Source organism: Ixodes scapularis, unplaced genomic scaffold (assembly GCF_016920785.2).
Source record: "Ixodes scapularis isolate PalLabHiFi unplaced genomic scaffold, ASM1692078v2 PGA_scaffold1__304_contigs__length_218370807, whole genome shotgun sequence".
NCBI classification, from domain to species: Eukaryota; Metazoa; Arthropoda; class Arachnida; order Ixodida; family Ixodidae; genus Ixodes; species Ixodes scapularis.
The window spans coordinates 164,813,665-164,835,436 of record NW_024609846.1 but is presented as its reverse complement, the minus strand read 5'-3'; the positions used below and the strand labels follow the sequence as shown (position 1 = coordinate 164,835,436).

Genomic DNA, 21,772 nt, shown 5'->3' with positions numbered 1-21,772 from the left:
ACGCAAATATTACTGCACTAATCAGAAGATCCGAGACCTGCCAACTTTTTACATGCAAATATTCAAATGAATATCTGCATACAAGTGGAGTTTTTTATCATCCTTGGGGTCGGGTTGGGGCAGACTTGTTTTATCTTTTTCGGAAACATTACCCAGTTGTGTATAACGCGTACTCCAATTATCCAGAAGTGGAAGAGCTTCATGACAAAACTTGTAATTGAGCAGGATCTTCATACTTTCTGAAATGTTTGGCAGGTCATTGAATACCATTGAAAGTTTGCACAGACGGAGTTCCGCAGTTTTCTGCAAAAGACATTAGCCTTGTCCTGTGAGGTATGATTTTATTCATACAATGTCAAGCCCCATGATTTTATTCATACAATGTCAAGCCTAGCGAAAAAAAGGTCCAAGTGGTCAAGTCGCTACTCGGCAAGACGCAGTCAGCTGAAGAGGACGACCGGTTAGGTCTGCTCAGATACCGCACAGCTAAACTGGAAGACGGTCACTCACCATCGGAGCTTTTGATGGGCCACGGTATTCTAACCCTGGTTCCAGACTTTACCTTAAGACCAGCGTCTGGGCTCTTGAAAAACACGTCCGTATATCTAAACAAGGACGACACATAAAGCCACTGCAGCCGGGAGACACCGTCCATATCCTAAAGAATTAAATGTGGGTTACGAAAGCATCTGTACAGTCCTAGGTCGCTCCAAGATCGTACATCGTCCCCACAGATGATGGGAAGATGCTCCGTCGCAACTGGCAGCATCTCTTGAACTTTGACGAAGAATATTGTTCAGGAACAACAGAAGGCAACTACGACTAAGGACCGGAAAACGACGAGAGACCAGAATCCCCTCGATCAGACTGTACAGATGAAGATACAGATGACCAGGAAGCACAGCAAGCTCAGACGCAGCAGGGGCACACATCACGCAGATGAGGCAGAAGTAGACGGCCTCCGCGGAGACTCAGATGTTAAGGCGCCCCAACAGTTACCGAGTTCCTTGTTTTCCTTTCAGTTTTAACGTGTTTGTAATTTTAATCTCGCGAAATTTTTTTTTTAGAGGAAAGAGGATGTACCAAGAGTATAGCACCGCGTTCAATTAATAAAAAACGACGAAGAAGCAGTCGTTCTAATCCCATCTTGGTGTGCGGGGCAACATTCATTTCCGTTTATTCAAGAATGATACAGTGGGGAGATGGTTTTTCTTTCTACAACCGAAAGTTGGCAGGGTAACAAGATGATAAAGCACCCACTTCCACTATACTATGGGTGCACATTTAGGCTTGTAGTGTCATATAGGTTAAAAGGGTTTATCAACTACACCGTGTTTTTTAGCCCTGGGCAATTGATCGATTAACCTACCGATTAGTCGATTGATGCGTTAATCGCAAATCTTTTAACCGGTTAATCGGTAAATTTTGTGGAATCAAAAGAAAATAAAAGTTAATCGCTTTCACCAAGCATACGTTAGCGAGTACACCTGAATGAAGAGCAAACTTTAGGTAACATTTTAAGCTGGGGTCACAGTCTTATACATCATAGATAAGGCAGTCTGCATACGGATTCACAGGCAAGTCACCGCGAGATCCGTGCTTCGAATGCCGCAGGGCAATGACTTCAAGGAGGAAACCTGGCAGGCGGCATTCGAACCACCGATACTGTGGAGACTCGTGTTTGCAGACTCTCTTTTGTGTGCTGTATTCGAGCAGTGTGACGCCAGCTTTAAAATAAAGTAAACTGTATGAGGGAGATTTCTAACACCTGACAACTGCACAAGGTTGCACGTGTCTCGGCAACTTCAACGCTTTCCGAGTGTCCGTTTAGCGCAGAAGAGACTATTGGGAACAATCACAGGAGGTCATTCTTGACGGTGAATATCAACGAACCTCTTTGCCTCATGCAGCTGAAGTAATAATTTGTAAGTCTTAGTGTCTTTGGGTTGTTCTCAACCACGTGTAGAAGTTTCCTAATCAAAAGTGTATATTGCACCATTTATCACACATTCAACAAAAAAAATTTTTTTCTTTTTAAATTTTATGCATAAAAAGAAACGAAACCGATTCATCGAATAATTAATCGATTATGCGTGGCCACTAATCGGGCTTAAACTTTTAAACGCCGCCAAGCCCTAGTGTTTTTTTTTTCAAACATCATCTAACATTAAAACACCTTTGCTCCCGCAGCTTGAGATCGACGACGACCACTTCCTGGTGAATATCCTCAAAGTTCGGCGTTTTGAGTTTGCCAGGGACTTCTCAAAAATAACGAAGCCTGTCGACAAAGAAAAGTAAGTTGTTTGGCGTTGGTTGATTTCACATTCAATTGTAGAGCGCTTCAATTACAGAGCGCTTCAGTAGAGCGCCTCAATTATACAGCGCTGTGAAAACACATTTTCTTATATTTATTTGGCTGTAGCACAAAGTTTGATAAACATTTAAAAGCTGATCACTACTGAGAACCCTATTTAGTCTTACGTTCTTCATAAACTACATCGTTAAATATGTTTTTCTTTCTTTGGAGAAATAAAACATCGATATTTATTCCCAGCTTTAAGTTCTGCCCTTAAAGACACGTTCAGCTGACCTCCGTTGTTGTGACACAGGCTGGAAGCAGCATTTCTCCTTCAAACAGCGTTCCGCCACTGATCGATCTTTCTATAAAGATGCGATTGACCTGCGCTTATATATTTTGCTAAATAAGTCACTATTTTAGTTGGAACCATAACAGGCCGCTATCACCAGAGTGCATGACATAGTGTTCAGCTCTCCCTAAATTTGCGCCGTTTTTTTTTTTTCCAGAGAGTGGGCTACTAATCCCCTGGTTGTAAATGCATATTATGACATTCGTGGCAACTATGCGAGTGAGTGTGTTTGCACCCCCCTTCTGAGCACACTAGCTTCCCACAAATATGCCAAAAGAAAAGTGAGTCTGACCTCCATTCTACCACTTTCTCTTCCGCAGTCTACCCGCTTGGGATCCTTCGTTCCCCCATGCTGACTCTCAACAGACCACAGTAAGTCGTCTATAAATTAAAAAAAAAACACAAAACAAAGAAGTCGCGAACTTTATGTGCTCCTCCACTGACAGAAGAGCAACTTCTAAACGATGTCACGTGACTTCCCGCGTCGTGCTTAGCAAGCGTATTATCTTTTTCTGTAACAATCAATTGAGCGGCACCCACCTTCCTGCTTTCCCACCCTCATCAGACTCAATACCTTCGTGGCCTCTCCGTACCCTCTCTCCATTTCTGTGAGAAGTTTTGACAAGATCAAGTTTCTGGGCGAGCAGTGCGAAGGACAAAAGAATATAACTCTTTTCTCTTTATCGGTATTTTAGTCACTAGTATGTTACTAGCATCCTTCAGTAGTAAATTCTGCCTAACACTGCGCTTTCAATCCGCATACCGATGCCATTTATGATACTGAGTAGTCCCCCGTCACTGGGGTATCAATAAGAATTTTGTACTCAGGTGCCAATGAACGTACTTGCTCCATACTTTGTTTACTTCTTTTGTATTCAATGCTCAATGCAGAGAATTCCTTTTTTTTTTTTGTATTGATGAAATTATCCGAAAGGGTGCCAACAGAAACGTCTTGAAAGCTGTAACAGCTAACATAGTTGTACCCCCTTTAAGAGCAGTGTTCCAAGAGCTCAGTAAATACATGACAAATGTTTCTGTTGGAGATATGGGCATTTCAAAGGGGGGGGGGGGGGGGGGGGGGAAGGCACGCCTGAAAGCTATAATGTTTTTTTCACTCCCTTTATTTTATTTACCAGTGTAAGTCATACATCTCATTGGTTCAATCAATTGTAACAATTTTTCTTTCCTTTCGATATAAGAATATTGACTTCATATAGATCGAAAAAAAAATTAAGATTCCTATTCTTAAGACTGGAATGACGCAGTTGTTTTTCTCTTAAATGTAGGAGCGAGAAACAAGCTGGTGAATCCTCCGTCCTCGAGACTGAGAATCGGGGAACTCGTGCCAAGCGTGCGGTCTTCTGTTGGTGCCTTAGGTCTCGGTGCTCTTTTTATTACAATGTTCCAGCAAAAGTTTTGTTATCTATTGCACCACCTAACTTCGCTTTTTGTGGTTTTCTCAGTTAATTATAAATATAATGATTTTTATTTTTATTTCGATTTTATTTGCAAAAAAAAAAAGAAGGCTACGCACGGTCGTTATTTTCGAGTTTTATGGCGCTTACTGCGCGTACTTTGAGGAACCACCGTAGAAAGACCGACTAGAAGTCAACTTTAGTGCCCTCTTAAAATTTCGGCAGAAATATGAAAATGAATAAGCAGCTCAATAATGACCGAAGACGGAACTAGGTTAGTTCAGGCATCATAAACCCTGTTTGGTCTGAGACAACGCACTCGATGGCATGGCGCGTTATTCACAGAACCCATCCTTGGGAAAAAATGTTATGTCCGTTTTTGCGACAAAAAACAAAATGAAAGGAGTGTGTAAACTATTATTGGTTTATAGTATTTTAATTACTCACAAACGTAATCAGATTACTTGTGTAATTGAATTACTTGACATAATGACATTCGCATAAAAAATGGCAGCAACATTTACGTCCTATCATGTATAAAATGCAGTTTTTAGGAGCGATTGTTTCAATTGTTATGAAGTCATTAAACTGTCGTTTCGCAAGTGAAAAAACCTATATCTTTGATCAATTTTGGGGAAACTGATGTGATGTGTCACGTGACCGGAGAGAAAGAGGGAGGGGGAAGGAAGGAGAATTGTTAGGGAGGGCAAGGACACTGTTTGGGGGGGGGGGGGGGGGTAAAAGAGATGGAAAGAGGAAGGAGGAAGAGGGAGAGGGAGGGAGCGAAAGGGAAGCAGATGGGGAGGGGAAGAGGGGACTGTAGGAGGTTGAGGGTGGGTTTGAGAGAGGGAGGGAGAGGGAAGGGAGAAGAGCGGAGTGGGAGTAGAGAGGGAATCGGTGTGTCAAGTGACTTTTATTTATTTATTTAATATACCTCAAAGCGCCCTCTCGGCCATTGTATGAGGCGGGAGATTCATTCCGACATAATGTGGAATAATATTGCACATCAAGATTTGGAATTTGCTCTGTCTGCAATTTCAACTATACACTGAAATAAAGAGTTTCATTCTGAAATGGCGAGCTGTAACTGGGAGTCGCGAAATTGGTTAGTACTACAGTACGCTGAGCGAAGTTTGTGAGCAGGATCATGTCTATCAAGAATGTGATGGTCTGGAAGTAATAAACGTTCTTTGAGAGGAACATTATACAGGGTGATTCAAGGAGAGGCCAGGCTCTTTAAATCGACCGCAAAATTCGGTTTCTTAACCTATCGCGCTACGCCCTTGTGCAGCGTTGCCCACAAATGGTGCATTTTTTTTTCGTAAAATTTGCAAAGAGCAAACTTACCTGAGGAAAAAGTAAAGAAACAAAAAGGCTTAGTTCCTATGGAAACGCTGCGACGCCACCGGTCTTCAAACAACACGGCGCCGTTTCGCATGGGAGTCCCGCTACGAATACAAGCAACCGCACTGCGCTTTCGAAGGCGTCTACTTGTGACAGTTGTTTGCTGAAAACTACGTCGGTTGAGGATATCTTCTGCTAAACACTTCGATGAGTGCCCGAACGACTCGCATTCATTCAAATAGACGAAACCCAACGAATTACGCGGTTTATAAACCGCTCGCCGAAACCGCTGGCAGCAGTGTCTGTTACCGTTTGAAAGTGACGCCGAAAAGGCGATCTCGTGACATTTTTAAAAAAAGTAATGATTTGATCTATCTAGTTTTTGCTCAAACATAAAATTATGTCGAATAAAACTCTAACCATGCCAAGGAGACACAATTTTACAACAAACACTTCACGCGTCAATCATCTCTCCAGTCAATGAGAGCCGAGAAATTAAGCGTAGCTAGCTAAAAACCTTTCGCTAATGGGCGGGGACTAGAGCAGGGCTACTTCCATCTAAATTGCGTCCGGCGACGTCAATGTTTTGCTAAATTTTTAGTGGATTTTTTTTTTAATAAAAAATGTTTATATTAAACTTTAAAAAGCTTTCTTTTTATTTAGTTTTTTCTGCCTAACTGTTGGTGTAGGTGAATAATCCTTTGATTCGAATAGCATAGAGTCATTCCTAGCTTTAACACTGCAGAGAGAAACAGTGTGTCTTGGAATTTCTAGAACTATGAAGGATATGAATGACGCGGCGCTCTTCGATCTGAACCACTATTCGGCCACCTCTGCTTAAGTGCCCTCTTTTTGTATTAGCTTCCTCCTGTAATGCGTTTAGTCACCTAATGTTCTGTCTTGTTTAGGCAACGGTTGGAAGAAAGGCTGCTTCTAAGTTCTTCTAAGGTGACATCCTTTAGCAACGACACCCACAACGCGATCAAGGCAACATTCAACAAAAGAGCGTTGCACAAAACGGCGGCAATGTTACCAGTCAAACCTAGGTGCTTGAAGCAGGAGATACACTCTCTCGTACTCCAGAGAAACAAAAATAAAAGAATGGCGCTTCACGGAATCACTTGATGTCATCACCTTGGTAAAGTGTCACCTTGCTTCTGGTATTTTGCAGGTACCTGAATTTCGGCACGATAGGCGTCGTCATCGGCCACGAGATCACGCACGGCTTTGCGGGCTTCGGTAAGCAACCCCGTCTATCGTCACGTTCTGGGATAGCGACTAGCCGTAGGGGATCAATTTAAATGTGCGGACGATGAATTTAGTCTAAACCTCAACTTCAAGACACCGTACGTTACAAAATGTCACGAAGATCTCAATGTCAATGTGCGTCTAAAACTCTCAATGTATTCGAATTTTCATTCGAAATAATGAATTTGCGTGGACTAATGCCGAAATAAAGCACCGTGGCTTTTATTTCGATTAAATCAATCAAAAATCCCTGAAAGGGCAAGAGTTGTACGTATTGTAGTATCTGTTTTCTTTTGTTACGATATGATTGAGTTCTTAAATTTACTAACACATCGGTAACTCTAAACGGGCAACATTATTGGGGGATTTTCCTTGCTGCTACGTCCTCGGAAACTGACACAACCCACTGGTCCAACAATACGGTCATTTGTTGAATGTTATCGCCACGCACAGTGACTTCAAAAATACCTGCGCATATTTCTGTGCCGTCCTTTTATCAGCGGCGGATCGCTGCTCGCGTGGCTGATAACGCTTCGCCACCTCGAGGTAGAAATCACGAGAGGCGATTTAACATGTGGGCATTCTGGTCGAACGCTGGGGATCACCCGGTTGCCCACCACCTTCATGTAAGGGAATCTTAAAAACGATATTACAATTTTTATTTTTATTTTTGCATTGCCGAACGCTTCTCCGATCAGGATGCTAAAGTTTAAAAGATAATAGTTTGCACAGTTAGAAGTCATGATGTTTCCAAAAATTTCAATGAGAAAATGTTGCCGGTTTTCACCCATTTTCTGTAACAGGCGCCATTCAGATCAAGCGCACACATTTACGCGGCGATGTGTCACAGGGAGAAGCATTCACGCATGACAAGAGCTATAAAACTTTTTTGTTTTTACCAAGCTTTTTTTTGTACATTACACCCACGCTTGTAGCGACTTTCCCGTGCTTCCCAAAACGTGTTGGCATCCAGGCGTCCGTTTCTTTCAAACCAATCCTCAACGAGAAAATAAAAGTTCTCGTTTACACATCAGGTATTTCTAATTCGTACATACTACAATTACAAATTCAAAATTATAGCATATCTTGATAGAATTTTAGAGAGAAGCAAATAGCACAATCAGCTGTTATTTGACTCGCATTAAATTCTGCGGAGGACGGTCATCAACTTCAAACGCAGTTGTCCTAAGTCGTTTTTTGCTTGACGCGGCAACAACATGGCTCTACATTTAGAAAGCATACGCCTTCACTTTTGCTTTTTTTTTTTTTTTGTCTTGACACATTAAGACTATCTAGCTGCGTTCATTTTGACGAAAGTAGGGCCTCCAGGTCTTTGCTGTAGCAGCGACTTGACCCAGCCGTGAATGTTATACCCTCGGAGAAACATCCCGCGCTTCGGGCAAACGGGCCTAGGCCGCCTATTGCTCGTGGTGGTATAATGTTTAAAAAAATATATCATGTTCCATTTTGCAGAAATAGTTTAAATTTATTTGTTTTTAGGTACTACTCGCTTTCGATAACTCATAAAAGGTTGACGATAATAATCTCTGAAGAAGGGGAACAAGGGGGACAAAGGACAAACATCAATCTCCAAACACAGCTAGGTGACTGGTGAGCGACCGAAAAAATCCGCCAGTTCCGGGCATCGAACCCGGGATCTCTTCATTCCCAATGGAGCGCTTTAAAAACTGAGCTAATTAGGGGTTACATGTCAGTAGAGCAAACAGGTTTTATCAGCTGCCACCAGTCTAACACCAGCAAGGGTGAAAGCTTGCATTTTAAGGCCGCTTTTCACTATAAATTTGAGGTAGCTTGAATCAGTTTTTTATTATTTTTAATAATATTTAATAACCATAAAAAAGGAGGCGACCTGGTGAACCGATTTCCTATTAAAATTTGAGGCGGTGTGTGTGCTTGTCCATTTTCTTTCTGTTCCCAGTTTCGGACATTATAGAATCATATTTAAATTTATATTTAGAAATGGCTGTACATTTTTTCATGTCTTCTTAGACGTTGCATATTCATTATCAGTCGTTGCGATACACCGGAACCTTAAAAACGGTTGAAGGAAAAAAATATTCCGGCCATATTTATTTATGCTGTACTTTTTTTATTTAATGTTAACACTTTTGGTGGTGAACATAAACTGCTTTGTACCTTAAAACTAGGTCAACCTTCCTCGTGTTTCACATGTAAGTCAGCAACTTATGCGCCACTTGTGGCACTATCGTCTGCGCCACTTGAGATAAATCCTATAATTTTGCGCATAAACTTCGATGAATCGAAGTCTGAAAATTAACGCAACTATAAAAACGTCCCACTCAGCAACGCGGTTTCATGCTGAAATGCTTCCGGCCAATGGAGCCCACAAAGGTCGATTCTCCAAGTCTGGGAGTCATTCTTTGTGGCGTCCCCGTCCTCTTGCACGCTGCGCATTCACACCAAGAGCGTCAACGACCTAGCGGTAATCGTAGCACTAGAGTACCAATATGGTTCACTCTACAACCACTCCCTTTACGTTTCCGCTTTCCAAATGAAACCGATCATGTTGTTTGTGCGACTAATTGGAATGTTAGTTTTCTTGTCTCAGCAATTATTCAATCTTATGTTCCTTCTTGTGATCTAAAAATAGTATGTATAGTCTTTATGTGTTTTGTTTACACGTGGGTGATGTCGTTTCACGTTTTCTTGTATTTTTTCTTTCCACCCCTTTAATAGCCCTAAAGAGGGCTGACAGTATAAAATATGAATAAATAAATAAATAGATGAGGACTACCAATTCGCCTCAAGCTCGAACCGTGTCGCCACCGTGAGGCCGAAACTATGAAACACCCTCAAGTGTGGACACCACGGAGTCGTTTCCGCGGCCGCACCGTTCATCAGCAGGAATCTCGACAACGAAAGTGCGGTGACTGCCAAAAAACGATCGCTGTCTTCTTCAACACAGCCCGAGCTCGAACATGAGAGCTCGTGACTTCCGTTCTTAAACAAGCTGGGCCAGGGGCCTATTTAGGAAAATTAGTAAAATTCGGGATAATTAAGTTAATTATTTTCGCGTAATTACTTTTTTTTTTAATTATTGAGTTTAAGGGCATGGTTTCAGTTATAATATTGCTGAGCATCATCGAAAAGCACTAAATCAACAAATTGCAGAACGATAGATGGCACGCGCGGTATTTTACGGTTTGCTGAAAAACCGCACAATTTCGACTGGTTTTTAAGTTTCGGTTTGCAATCTGAGCGCTTCTCGGCACCGACGGCACCGCACCCTGTGGAGAAATAGTGCCACCAACCTCTGCTGCGCTGTCCTCGCGCGACGCAGCAGAGGGTGGTTGCACTATTGAGCAGGAGATCGAACTATAGCGGGCGCTTTATCGAGCTTGTTGTCCACACAGCGCGGTGTTTACTAACACAGCAAAAAAAGAAAACGAATTGAACTTCGCCTAGCACGGTCTGGGTACGAGCGCTTCGCTTTGACCAGTGCTTTGGACGCACGAGGAACGGCCTTCGAATCGTCATCTTCGATTTCTCTGAACAACAACAAACAATAAAATTAGCTTTGTGATCCACACAGCTGCAGCATGCCGCTAGTGGAGTGACTGTTTGATCTCCTCCCCAATCTCCCCACGGGGCGCGGTGCCGCCCGGCCCGAGATGCGCTCCGATAGTAAACCGAAACTTAAAAACCCGGCGAATTTGTGTGGTTTTTCTGAAAGCCGTAAAATACCGCGCGTGCCTTATATTGTTCTGCAATTTGTTGATTTAGTGTTTTTCGATGATGCTCACCAATATTATAACTGAAACCATGCCCTTAAACTCAATGTTTAAAAAATTAATCACGCGAAAATAATTAACAACTTAATTGTCCCGAACTTTACTAATTTTCCTAAATAGGCCACTGGACTATAGTCTGTATCATCCTACGATGTACTAAAGGCCAAAGCCACGGGCCGCCGGGTCCAATCATGTTCCACGCTATACTATGACACGTTTAACATTGATTAGGGGTGGACGAATAATGCTCGAATCCAAAAGCGTCGCATCATTTCTATATCTTCGACGCTGCAAAGAGCCATAATCTCGTAACTTTATTTGCGATGTAAAATTGTTGAGTCACTCAGTGCTCTTCGATTCAAACCACTGTCCACCTGTCCCCTCATTAGTGATCCGAGACGCGGGCACCGATACGTGCATCGAAGCGAAATACCGCACAATTTCTCAGTAGCTCGTGATTGGATCTGGCGGTCCGTACCTTTTGCCTTTAATCCATCGTAGGGTGAGACGAGGTATAGGACCAAAACGACACAAGCCTTTCTTCGGTGCGATATGCGTAGTTTACGCAATATCGACTTTGTCTACCTTTCGTGAAACACCCTGTATATGTTACAGTTTGTTCGTTTGATCATACAAATGTGCACTAAAGAGCTGTGCTGTCAGAAATCTCTAAAACGTGTGCAAGCCTGGAATTCGACCTTGATACACTTCACGTCGTCGTCGTACGTGATTCGGCTTCACAGCGTTTTCTCCTTCTCAAATATTGCGGAAGCGGCCTCCACAGGAAGACGTTCGCGTGCTCGCGCTCCTCGAACGTCGATCAAAGCTGTGTACGGGCACTCAATTCGCTTCGGAAATGCCACAGAAAGCTGACCCCGAGAAGAGCTGCTTCCTCGATCATCACCAACTGCATTCAACGCAGTTGCGTACTCCCTCAGCAAAAACCACTGAACCCGCGAAGCTATCGTGTCGTCCGCTAGCGAGGCGAAACCGATTGTGAAACTTTATTACGGGCTTTTGTCATCGCTTTATGGTATTGAGACAATAGAAAAAGTTCCCACAATTAGATATTGACATGACACAATGCTTACAAAAAAATGTATTTTGTTTTCTCTATCAGACAATTTCAAACCTCACGTCGAGCCTCCATGCATTTGTACATAACAATGGCCCTAGAAACGGTTTACTTGGAGCGGAGCGCCATGGTGTGACCTCATCACTCACAGGGTCAATAGCTCCCCATGATGTTCCCATCATAAGCTGCCATTGATGACGAACCCACCGTCTTTTTCTGACATTTCTGCGCAGGCAAGAAGTTCGACAAGCACGGCAACTTCAGCAACTGGTGGCCCGACGATGCCCTCGAGCAGCTCCGGCAGAGGGCGGGCTGCTTCGTCGACCAGTTCTCCCAGTTCCCGCTGAAGGAGCCCGGAGTCTACGTCAGTGACTTTTCGTTGTCGCCAAGAGCCGTGAAAACTTTAGCCGCGACAGACGTGCGTCTCGGTGTTTATGATCGCAAATATCCTGTCTGCTGCATTTCTGTTGTCAGCGTTCCTCTGCTAACGACAAGCTCCGCTGGGCTAATCAGTCTTTTACACAAAAAAGCAAATATCACGTTATTAAATTATTGAGGTTCAATTTGACAGCGACGAAGTTGATGCCTGTGACAATCCTATACGGAGAGCAAATCAACCAAAATCAGTCTTTTAACGTTTGCAACGAGGCTACGGCCCCGTATCTCTTTCCTCTTCTGTGGGGAGCAATATATGCACATTTCGGCCATGTTCTCTTTGTTCGCTCTATCGCGTCTGTTAGTTGCTACTTGACAAAAACAGTGTACCCTGCGAAGTCCACGTTGCCAAAGGTAGGAAATTCGCGGGAAACTGAAGTTTCTCTCTGTAGTTCTCTGGGAGTTCCGCACGCGAACGCCTGACCCTGACGCCACTGTTCCCTCTGGGCAAGGAGCAAACGACGACCTGGCTCGCTCTGATTGGTAGAATGTAGTGGGTACTACACTCTACTCAAGAAGCGGACGAAATTGCTCGCTGTATAGAACGGTCTAGTGTTTACTGAACAACTGATTGAGAAATTACACGGCAAATAAAGTATGACACGATAGGCTTATTTATTAAGGCGAAAGCCTTATATGTCTCATAGCGATAACACATTGGCGACACGAAAGTTACCAAAACCCATGGTTTGCCGCTGGACCGCGAGATGGCGTTACTTGTGCCAGAATCGGCGGAGGCGCGCGCGGCGCAAAGCCAGCGGGAGAGGACACTCCCGCTCGGGCAGCGGTGAAGAACGGGCATGCGACATGCTGTGAGATTAAAGGCGCCAAAAGTGCGTCGTCAGAGAGAGCGCCGTCTTCGGAGGTCCGCCATCAGTGGGATCGGCGCTTGGGCCTTCGCCTTCAAGTCGTCTTGGGGATATTATAAGAGACCCTGTGAATTTTAACTTCGCAACCCAGAAATCTATACGTGAATACAGTAAGGTCAGGAGCGCCATTGATTAAACTTTTATTGCGAAAAAAATATGTATGATTTTTGTAATCAACAACCACTACTAACAAGGTAGCGTTATAAGTAGTCTTAATTCAAGCAGCATAGCAGGCTCTGCTATTCTGCTTGCCTTGCCGGAAGTTCTGTTATGCCCTGCCGGAAGCGTAAAATGGAGATTTTGCAACAACATCGAGGTCAGTTTATCCGCTTGTCAGTCTATACATATTGGTACATATTGGTACCACGTGTGGCACCCTTTCGTCGAAATAACGCAAGCAACAAAGCTAAGTCTTGAAACCGTAATTTCCACTATAGAAGAGCAACTCTTGCAGACATCTTATTTGACTGAAAAAATTGCGGTTTTACCTGGCTAATCTCAGTCAGCTAAGGCAGGTAACGCCTGCCGAATCTTGATGAGAACACAAGCATGTTTCGACCTCTACTAGTGAAACTCTGACACGTCCTTGACGGACTTCTTGTGGCCCAGGTGAACGGGAACACGACGCTGGAGGAAAACATCTGCGACTCAACGGCGGTAAAGCAGGCGTATCGGGTAAGTAAAGACGAGCTTCCGGGTAACCCCGAAAGATTTTTTTTTCTTACTGCGAAGGATTATTAGGTATTCAAGAGAGACGTTTTAGCTTACGAATGATTAACCTTTTTTCCGATAAGCCTCTATAGAGGTATTCGGACGTTTTCTTTTAAGTACGACTGACAGCGTTACTACAACCTATGACCGCTTACGACTAGATGCTGCTACAAGTTGCTCTGACAAATGAAGTCCGCGAAACGCATTCCAGTGGAAGCGCAGATGTCTGAACCATTATTTATGCTGCGCTGTTTTAAGTTCACATCTCCAAGCACTGGCAGCTCCCAGATCAGGCATCATCTCGCCCAATCCTCAAACTACTTGAGAATTCATTATGCTCTCCAAACCCTTCAAACGTTCAGTCCTTTTGGTTTTACCTTTTACGCTCAGAACATAATTGTGTATTCCTCCCCCGTAAGTTATATTGTTAATGCGTTTTCTACTTTTTTTTTATCTGTAAACATTTAGTCATTCCGAGTCGTGCCGAAATCATCACTAATTACTCTCCTATCTAGTTATATGTGTTCCATTCAATCTATCGACTCTTCTATGGAGATAGATAAAAACAGTACAAAACGTCGACAAAAACTATTAAATTTCTCCAGTGTTCCATTAACCCTTTCAGTGTTACGTGGGAGCTTGTGAACTGCAGTACTCTCTCGTTTGTTATGTATATTTTCGGCTTCAGTTCGTTGTGAATACATCTATTGCAAGTTGGGGATGGTATTGATATGCAATAAAAAACGTGAATTACTAGAATCACTTCCTATTGATGAACTTTACATGGCGGCCGCCATGCCAGAGGCTATGGGACTAACGAGTGCATGGTGGCAATGAGCGAAGACCCCTCAGATTTATTTATTTTTTTCGTAGAGAGAACTATATTTGCAATCAGGCGTTCCGGTGCCTCCTCGTGATAGTTTCATTTGTGTCGTCACGACTGGGATTATTGATTGCCAGCGACTATTTTGATGGTGTGTATAAAGAGAAAGGCGTAAGCTTAGAATCATCGGGTCCTTAAACTAGCACCGCCTAAGATGATAGTCTAAAATTGCTCTTATTTCCACCGATGAAAGTAGAATACATCATACTCAAGACAGCCTAAATATAGCTCATGTTTCGCCAATCGTGGAAGGAGGACCACAACGACGACTTTGATCGCGCATGTCGGCAGTAGAAGGCGAAACACAAGGCCTGAACGAATTAAAGATTGTGCAAAGATATGCTTACATATAGGTTGCCATTGCGACGAATCGATTTCATAAATGATCGAGTGAAACCGTTAACCCACCCCTGAAGGAGAAACATCCGGCCGCAATTTTTTTATCACCGAAATTACACAATGTTAAGCCGCGGGGAATATCTTTAAATGAGCAAGATATGTCTTCCCTAAAGAATTAACACTAAAAAATGCGTAGGCTCCCATCTATGCATATACCCTCACAGATGTCACTGTGTTAAATGACACCGTGACGTCAGGTCACGTTGTCACGTCATGCGACGGGTAACCTTGCCCACTAAGTTGAACGAGAAATCTTCCCTGCTAAATTTATTTAGCCGTTAAGCTTCCCCACTACATCTAGTGGAAAAATAATGCACACTACGCAAGTGACATTACATGTGTTCCTGGCGTTAAATTTCTCTGTAAAGTTATATCTTGTCCGTGACTTTGCGTTTCTGCATCCCCAACTTTCTTGAGCATCAACGTCTTGGCGCATGCACTAAAATGATAATTTCAACTGAACAACAACAAACAGTAATGTTCCCCACGAATATTTTAGATGACAGTCATCGAGTATCAGTAAGCAGTAATTAAACTTTTGGAAGCGTATAGTTTTTGTTCCACGGCTCTACAATGTTTTTTTGCATTGAATCCTATGAACGATATTCACAAAATTATTCATTTCTGCTTTTCTTGACAAAATGTTACCCGGGACACTAATTGCCTGGCTACCGTAAAACGCAAATCAATTCGAATTTTGATATTTAATCGAAAACTTCTTATTCCACGGAATGTGCCAGAAAGTTGGCCATTGTTTAGAATGATCGCACCGCCAACAAAACATATTCTACGCTAAAATGCTTAGGTTTTCAAACTCCTGTGAGCAGAGAATTTGTATTTCTTGAGTTTCGGTACAAAGTGAGGCTCCAATATAAGCACTGTCCGATAAATTTAGCTGAAAAGTTTCTGACATTATATTTGTCCGTGGGGATCTATCTCTTTTCGGAGTCAGCTCACCAAATACGTTCCAGTTTACTACGTTGAGCAAACATTATAATTTTCGAACAATAGTTTCGAATAATATTCTATTCAATAATTGTAGAATTACCCGAGACTCCGGTGACGACAGAAAAAGGACAGGGAGACTTGTTTCTTTCTTCCTCTCGTTTTTTCGCCGTCACCGCAGTCTCGGGTAATTCTACAATTATGAGCTTACACCAGCTCACTTGCGCCTTCACGTTTTGTTCGTCTATTCAATTTTTGATTTAAAAATATTCAGTCAAAACTACTATTCGCTTCGAATATGATTGGAACTCAAAATTCATTATTTGCAACGCGTACAGTTCGATATTTCCGGTGTAGTAGTGGTACAAAGGATAATATTAGTTTTGGAGCTCATCGAATCCTCTTGTTGTCGCACAACGTACAGGCGTACCAGCGGTGGACCTCGAAGCATGGAGAGGAACCCCGCCTTCCCGGCTTGGGCCTTAGCAACGACCAAGTGTTCTTTGTCCAGTACGCCCAGGTGATACACCGCCGGAATCTTCTTTGCTTTTCACAACTGTGCGTGTTGTTGAAATGCGACATGTGTTCGGAGTTGTCGGCTTACAAAGGCATTTGCGTTAGTTACCGTTCTTTTTTTGTTTTTTGATTTTCGTCGAGCGCGACACTGCAGATAGGTATTGACGCATGCTAGGAGTGGTATTATTTTTGAAAATAACAATCCAAACACGGAAAGTATTACAAATCTATGAAAGAAGTTGACTATAGAATTTTCAATCGAATTGCAATCTCGCATTGACCTAGAGAACAACATATATTTCAAAGAATTCTGTTTAAATCTCTATTATTTAATCAGTCACGTGTTTTTAGTGTCAAGAATCGGGAGAGATCAAAAAGTTAAATATAATTCAATGCGAACACTCAATTTGCATAAAACAAAATACAAGTATTTTGACTTTCACATATTGTAATGGGGTTGTGCAAGCAAGTGCGACCTAGAAGTTTTGTTCCTGAATGCGTTGGGTATAAAATTAATTGCTCCTTTTCCGGTGACTTCGTGTTTGCCCACGCCACCAATTCTGTACGAAGAAACCATATGGTGTTAGCATACTTCAGGATTGGTCTAATTAATATTTTACAATTTCTGCTTTTGCAATATTTTTCAAGTTAAGGTTTCGCCTAAGTAAATTCTTACTCCTAGCCTTATTCCCTGCATTATCGAGATGCTGTTTCCAAGTCATTTTTATTAGAGGTAGCAGCAATGTATTTTAATGGCGTTCTGTTCACTGGGTAAATTAACCCCGTGAGGTCTATTTCCTGAGTTGCTGACATTGCTACAGCTTCGTCGAAATTTATTTGTATCTGTCATATGTATGTTCATTACTCATTCTTCAGTAGTGCATCACCTGTTAAGTTTTATTTATGTCGATTGGATATTATTCCACAATAAATTAGGTAAGTGTTTTTAAAAACATTAATTGTCATCTGAACGTCTCCGAAAATATCCTTAATAAAAACAAACTACCATGGTTCATTTCTAATCCCTGGATACCGTATAAGACAGAAAGGCGTGTGGAGGAATTACCATTCATTTGGGCATATTGAATTCAATCGAATGAATAAGCAGTCATCTAGTTTAATAGCTTCTTTTCTTTTTGGAAATGACAAAAGTGTCAGCTTGAGTTGTCCAAATAGTCAAAACTTTTCAAAAGGGTAAAAAGATCGCACCTACTTGTTCTCTGTCAAATTTATCTTCTAACAGTCGGATGCACTACTTTTGTTAGCTGCGTAACAGTCGATGGGAGCTTTCTAATACCGTGATTAGTATTCATATGTTCGCAAATATATGTCCCAGCTGTTTTCAGCAAATTTTTAAGGCTACAAAGTTTGGGGATGGAAAAATATTTTTTCTGTTTTCCAACGTGCACGAGAAAAAACTCGATTTCGGAACCAAAAACAGTAAAGATTCCTTATAAATATTTTTACTTCCATTTTGCATAACATCTTGAAAACTTATTGTGTAAACATTTGGGTAAATTACCTTTGTTATGGTCAACATTTTATTTCATTGAAGCCTACATCTGGTGAAATAATTTCCGCTAGCTAAGCCAGAAAAGAAATAAAAAAATCGTCAAAACGATTATTCAGAAATACAAATCTTGGTCTTCCAGTTCAGGTTCTCGAAGAGTTCCTGTTGACGGTCGGCGACACATAGTGCAAGGCTCTGCTGTACAAAACACAACTTACCTCATTCATCGAGCGCATTTAATGTTTCTAAGATGCATTGATTTCTTTTTTTTTTTATTTCCTCGTATCAATCTATCATTTGAGAAAATGCCAAATGCAGAAGACATAGTCACATTATAAAAAAATAAATCTCTGCATCCCGCACCGTTTACGAGAATCCTCATAAGCATGTTAATCTTGACTATTCTTTCTTGAAAACGCGGAAGAAAATAATTATCTTTTGGTAAGATCTTTGTACCTGCATCGCCAGTCTGGCTTCGCATAAACTGTGCCGCCTCATTCCTTGCTGTGTTCAGAAACACTCGCTGACTCATAATGTTGGTTCTGGCAGATATGGTGCGAGGTGGTGGACGAAGAAGGTTATAAGAAGTATCAGTCGGAGTTGCACAGCCCCGGCAAGTACAGGTGAGCATTATCTAACTCTCGGACTTCGCTGAAAACAAAAATGGCAAGCGACGTGGCGGTTTTTAGAGACGTGTGAATACTTGCCGTATTTTCACCTGCCAAGTTTGCACCTACCAAGGTATCAATATTGCAACCTTATTCGATTACAATACTATAGAGCAGTGGTTCTCAAATAGGGGTCCGTGGACCCTTGGAGTCCGCGAAGGCATTCTGGGGGTTCGCGAAGCCCTGCCTCACCAGTCAAGATTGGCAATAAAAGTTGTCTTTTTTCAGATCGAGAAGAAATGTTTCTGCTTTTGGGCGAGTTTTCTCGTTTGTATATCAATACGAGAAGTCTACTTTACACTAGCCTTTAATCATATCCATTTATTAAATTAGTTTTATATATAACCTATGCATTTTCCCTCCCTTCACCACGATAGGAGTCCTCCATCATCTCCGCTGATCCATAAAAGGTCGGCGACACATAGATGGTTGAGAACCACTGCTATAGAGTTTTTGCATTGATTCGTAACAGGCAAGGACCGGCATGACAACGTGAAAACTGTATGATTCTCAGTGCCCATAAAAGGTCATAGAAGGTTCACGTGACACCAATCACGGCGTCAGGTGAACATACGAGAGGTCGTCATTGGCCGGCGCCCAGTTGTATTTGTCCATCTTTCCGATACATTGACCAACCCGTCGGACGTTTAGTCACGCGTGTTTTCGGCCCGACAATCGCCCGATCCAAGCCATGAGTCGCGGGGCCATGATCTCCATTTCGCAGTCATTGATGAGCTGGAAGCAGCTTTATTCAAGGCGCGGGTCCGACGCGCTTCCAGAAAGTAGTCCGCCAAGGCATAAAAAGGTTGCATACCCCAAAGGTTATGCAAGTCCATTAGGCGCCATGGATAATATGTCGAAAAAGTGGACTATTTCCCGTCATCTATATACGACATTTGCAGTAACACAAAAATGTATAAATTAATATGCTGTGTCGCTCGTATGTTTATCTTGGTATGTTTGAGCATGATACCGCCGAAATGCCGTGGCATACTGTACCCAAAAAGACCTTCGGACCCACGCGCGTCTGCCGTTCCGAAGCACACAACGAACGTGGCAAACTTGTTCCTAAAACTTACAATACATCCGCAAAAGTCTACTCGCACTGCAAGCAGTGGAGCGAATTAAATGACACAATACAAGCGCAAAAATCATAAAAAGGTTGAGACCACAAGGATCTGTAGCAGACAGGCATACTTGGCTTGCAGGAAGAGGACGATGGCGCGCGACACTGGGCTCAGACAAGAGAACGATGCCAACGGACCACCTCCTATATTTCATATGACGTTTTGTGCATACTCCTAGTAAATACGTCAATTGAAGATAACTTCGATCTTTTTAGATGCATTGACAGGAGAGGAAAAAGGAGATGCACTTTTTTTACGAGCCAATGCGATCAATGCATTGCTTCCTTGCTTCTCTTCGGTCACGCGAACCCCAGTTAAGGCCAGGGGATAACGTACCGCCTTTTTCTTCCGGTGCCCACGAGCAGGTCCAACGGTGCCTTGCAGAACTTTGACGAATTCGCGCGGGCCTTCCACTGTCCCCTGGGCAGTCCCATGAACCCCGAGAAAAAGTGCTCCTTGTGGGACTGAGCTGCTTCCCCGGTCAACCCTGCCAGAAGCCCTCCCCAAGCATCCGGTGTGGCGCCGCACTTTCGGTCGCTACGTCGCGGCACCTGGCCACGCCGCAGACCAGCGCTACACGCCGTGACGCCGTGGTCGACGCACTTCAGACGGGCACAGTTTGCCGACGAGCTCCGGTGCTCATCACACCCAATCCTCAGTGAGAAGAACGAACGTGGACCAGGATGTATACACGGAACCTTGACTGACTCTCTTGTTGTTGTTGTTTTCATTGCATATGTTCGCGTGTGCCTGAGTGCTAGGTTCTCGTAGTGGGCCGAAGGAGAACTCAATCCCTGGACATACCCGATTCAAAGGATTTATTAGGACGTTTGAAGGCCGAAAATATTCTTTAAAAAAAGGGCACTTTATACGAGGGACTGATTTCTTTGTGATAGCGTCGTAAGCCGTGCGGACGTCGGGTGTGAGTGTAATGTAAAAAAATAAGAATCCAGATAATTGATTCACTAGTCTATGTTTTAAAAGCAAGATTTTCCCGGCATGTTGCAATTGGAGATCTGCATTCAATCGAAAAAATAGTTTATAGCAGTCGTGAGATTTTAGATACTCAAATTCAGTCTCGAATTCTTCAGTGGGGGATCTTGATTCTCTCGGCGGCAAGCGCTACCAAAACTCAAACAAAAAATATCGCAGAGATTCTCGCCCCGAAGACAAGTCAGAGGCCTCCGGGAGGCTGCTGGTCGCGGCAGTCACGAGCTGATTTGTTAGCGGCGGAATACCTTTGGGCTGTGCGCTCGCATCAATGTCGAATCACAACCGTGTCACAGTTTGACGTCTCTATAAAGACAGGGCTTCCTATACTTCTTTTGTTGATATTTTGATACTCAAGCCCACAACAACCTAAATTATCCAATTATTAGGGTGAAGTATGAATATTCTGATAGGTGCAGCGCTACAGATCTCCATTTGAGATGTGACAGCTGAAAATAGGCAGGACAGTACTTTTTGGTGAGTCTTAGTTAAATATTTCATTAATTGTATGACCACTGGTGCCCTCACTTCCAACATGGCCGGCAACGTCGCGTAAAAATATTAACTCAAAGTGACTCTTATTTGGGGAATATTTTCTGCCCAAATAAATTTCTATTTATAGCATTGGACACCAGGATTGTGGATGACGTATTCAAGTGGGAAACCAAGCTGAAATGCACTTGTTAGAGACGTGAGTTTTTGTGGCGTCAGTGAACGTGACGTCACGAGCGACTAGAGCGCCTTGTTGTGAATGCCGTTGGAGCTGTTTCCCTTGTTCTAGGTGGATTCCCGCAGTACGCACCCGATAGACTTAACATTAAATCTACGCCCCATTTCGGACGGTGGGTCTCGTTCGTCCGCCATCATTTGTGAGAAAAACTTGTTGAAGTGGGAAGATTACCTTATCTCATAAGAATGCAGTTGTTATTCAAAATAAAATCTCGAATTTTGCACTGGAGTTGCCCGTTACTTGAAAATAATCTTGAGGTCTTTGCTAATGACTTACAGTTCTGCTGGGAGAAAATAAATCTGGGAGAATTTGAGTCTTGTTCCACCGCTGTGCGGGACAACACATGATGCAAGGAAAAGACAACTAACGAAATCCTTGCCATACATTCCAAACTTTTGAAGACTCGCTCAGTTATTGAGCCCTTTACACCCTGCAGATCGCTCTGCAATCTTCAAAAACACAACAAACCGCGCGAGAATACGTATA

General features: G+C 42.8%; 1 protein-coding gene across 1 annotated transcript in view; it reads left to right on the top strand.

Annotated features, from left to right (window-relative positions):
- LOC8026542 (neprilysin-1) overlaps positions 1-21,514 on the top strand; it is a 98,391-nt gene extending 76,877 nt beyond the window's left edge. Inside the window, exons 11-19 of the mRNA XM_040209807.3 lie at positions 2,191-2,294; positions 2,806-2,867; positions 2,969-3,020; positions 6,579-6,646; positions 11,737-11,867; positions 13,417-13,482; positions 16,170-16,265; positions 18,321-18,394; positions 19,932-21,514. Coding sequence (XP_040065741.2) covers positions 2,191-2,294; positions 2,806-2,867; positions 2,969-3,020; positions 6,579-6,646; positions 11,737-11,867; positions 13,417-13,482; positions 16,170-16,265; positions 18,321-18,394; positions 19,932-20,034 — 756 coding nt within the window. The 3' untranslated portion in view covers positions 20,035-21,514. The remainder of the gene's footprint in view (positions 1-2,190; positions 2,295-2,805; positions 2,868-2,968; positions 3,021-6,578; positions 6,647-11,736; positions 11,868-13,416; positions 13,483-16,169; positions 16,266-18,320; positions 18,395-19,931) is intronic.
- Positions 21,515-21,772: the final 258 nt, after the last annotated feature.